At 54.1% G+C, this 2,457-nt stretch overlaps 1 protein-coding gene across 4 annotated transcripts in view; it reads left to right on the forward strand.

Annotated features, from left to right (window-relative positions):
- The first annotated feature begins 378 nt into the window (after nucleotides 1–378).
- The window catches only part of SRRM1 (serine and arginine repetitive matrix 1), a 30,489-nt gene continuing 28,410 nt past the window's right edge, over nucleotides 379–2,457 (forward strand). For 3 of the 4 annotated variants that reach the window (XM_025390188.1, XM_025390179.1, XM_025390168.1), the window contains exon 1: nucleotides 379–707. In XM_025390188.1, coding sequence (XP_025245973.1) covers nucleotides 687–707 — 21 coding nt within the window. In that variant the 5' untranslated portion in view covers nucleotides 379–686. Of the gene's footprint in view, nucleotides 708–922; nucleotides 1,091–2,457 lie in introns of those variants that run through there. The other variant, XM_025390196.1, reaches the window with a different exon arrangement.

Raw genomic sequence — 2,457 nt, forward strand, 5'->3', positions numbered from 1 at the left:
CGTCCTGCCCCGCGGCGTGGTTACGGGGCCGCCGAAACCGTAACTCATCTACTGGACACTTCCAGCTTCCTCCAAAGGCCGAGCAAGCGGGGCTACAAGGCAGATTTCATGTCTGCTCCCAAGCTCGACCGCTTTACAGCCAATCCTCTCTCGTCTGGTAAACGCGTAAAATCCACACAATCACAACTTTCACAACGAAAGGGAGGGCGCAGGCCTCTCGTCGGCATACGGGCCGCCTCGCCCGCGTCACTCTGAGGTAACAGCCTTTCTCTTCAATCGCTGCATGGAACTCCGGCATGCCAGGCCTCTCCCACTACGGGTCGAAGGATGGCTCACGTCACATTGCGCGAACAAGGATGGTCACGCGCCACAAAAGGATTTGCAGGGCGGGGCGACTCGACGGCCCTCCCTTTTGTTCCCATTGGCTGCAGTCGTCAGGTTCGCCTCCTCCACTGCCTACCGGGGAGCCTAGGGCCTGACAGAAGCCCGCCCCCCTGGCGCTCGTGCGCACGCGTGGCGGGCTCTCGGCTCACTGAGCAGGCGCGGCCTCGTGTCGGCCGGAGGGGGCGGGTGCAACGGCGCGCGCTGCGTCCCGGCGCTCGGCTTTCCCTCCGCCGGTCCCGCCCTCCGTCGCGGCGGCGCGGTGTATCTTGGGATAGGGAGCGATCTCCGAGCGAGGCGGCAAGATGGACGCGGGATTTTTCCGCGTAAGTAGAGGCGCCGGGCGCTGGGGTGAGGCCAGGGGCTTCTCGGTAAGGCCTGGTAGGAGCCCTTAGCTTGGGACAGGGTGGCCAGCGAGGGGAGGCTTCAGAGATCCTAAGGATTCCTCCCAGTGCCGGCGCACACCGCCCCCCCCGCGCTGCGGCGGAGACCGGTGCGCCCCTGCGCAGTCTCCTCCTCCGGAATGGTCCCCTTTACGCGGCGGCGACGGTGGCCGGAAAATGGCGGCGGGAATGGGCCGGGATGGTACCTCGCTGCCCGCCTGCCTGGCGGGGCCTGTAGGCCGAGCGCCGTGCGTGCCGCCGGGTCCTGGGGCCTAGCGGAGCCGGAGGAGGAAGTCCCGAGTGGGAGGCCAAAGGGAAGCCCTGAGGTCACTGGCGGCAGCAGGGCTGGGAGAATATGGTTTGGGGGTACATCTTGGGAGAGCAACTTAGGAGGAGGAGGACAGGAAGCAGCATTCAGCGGCTTTTTTTGAAAAAGCGCCCCCGCGCCGCTCCCAACGTTCTCCCTCCAGGTCCTAAGCCTTCGTGGATGGGCCAGGTCAGGGTTCGCGGGAGCTCCCGCCCAATTTGATATCCCTTCAGGGAGGGGGACGTAGATAACTTGTTGGGACAATGTGAATTTAAGGTTCTGTGAGGGTAGAGGGTGCAACGAAAACTATGCGCGGATATGGAGGCAGGTTATGGAGTGATTCAACTCCTTCCCGCCCTCCACATCGCTCACCACCCGCCACCGTCGTGTTTTTACTTTTGGAGTCCGCTGGCTAAAGGTGACTCTTAACTAGGCTCTGCCAGCGTCGTCTGCTCATCGCCTGCAGGCAGGGAAGTTACTCCGTCGTAGTTAGTTCTCGGGGCCCACACTTTATCAGGGTCGTGCTGGAGCCTGTGTGTCTCACATTCCCCTCCTGTAGGAAATAAGCACTAGGTCAAGATCTAGAAGGGACATGGGACTAGAGTTGAGCACCATGGGTCTCTCCGGGCTTGCAACCTGTTAATGCAGAATGAAACCATATAGAAACTAGTTGGTCTAAGCAAATATCTCCGTTTTCTGAAATACACGTTAGCTCTTTCTTCTCTTTAGAGCATGTAATTTACAGTTTGTGTGTTTTCAAAGGAAAAATTGGAAGAGGGGAAGGCCAGAACTTTAGTAAAAATAACTTTGGACACTCCGAATTGAACATTGAAATCCTTCTTTAATTGGCTTTAAATACGCCAACGAGTTTTTCGTCATGGTAGAATATTATCCCCCAAGCATTTGTTCATGGTAGAATATTATCCCCCAAGCATGGTAGAATATTGTCCCCCAAGAACCAACTGTTCTTAGGCAAACAGTAAGATATTTATTTTGGAATGATAGTTTCAGATTAGCGTATCGAATTTGCAAACTGCTTATGAACGGTCCATTTTGTAATTTCCATCAAAGTATTTTGTAGTAAATATCAGTATTTTCTGCAGTGCAAGAAATAGTGTTTTGAGACAAGTGAAAGTCTGTTCCGACTTTTGTCAAATATTTTCTGTGGAAAGGAGTTCCAATAAATAAAAGAGTAAGGTGATTGATGAGCAAATTTTAACATGAAGTTTGCTTGTGGTATTGTTAAAGTTCTGGGAGAGGGGCGAGTTTTTAATACACTGCCTACAATTCCTTAAATACAAGAGTTAACCGGATTTAAGATCCAAGTTAAAACATTTTTAGGGTCATTATCTAGTACCCTGCCAACCAGATAAACTATTTCAGTTA

The sequence above is a fragment of the Theropithecus gelada genome, chromosome 1 (assembly GCF_003255815.1).
Source record: "Theropithecus gelada isolate Dixy chromosome 1, Tgel_1.0, whole genome shotgun sequence".
NCBI classification, from domain to species: Eukaryota; Metazoa; Chordata; class Mammalia; order Primates; family Cercopithecidae; genus Theropithecus; species Theropithecus gelada.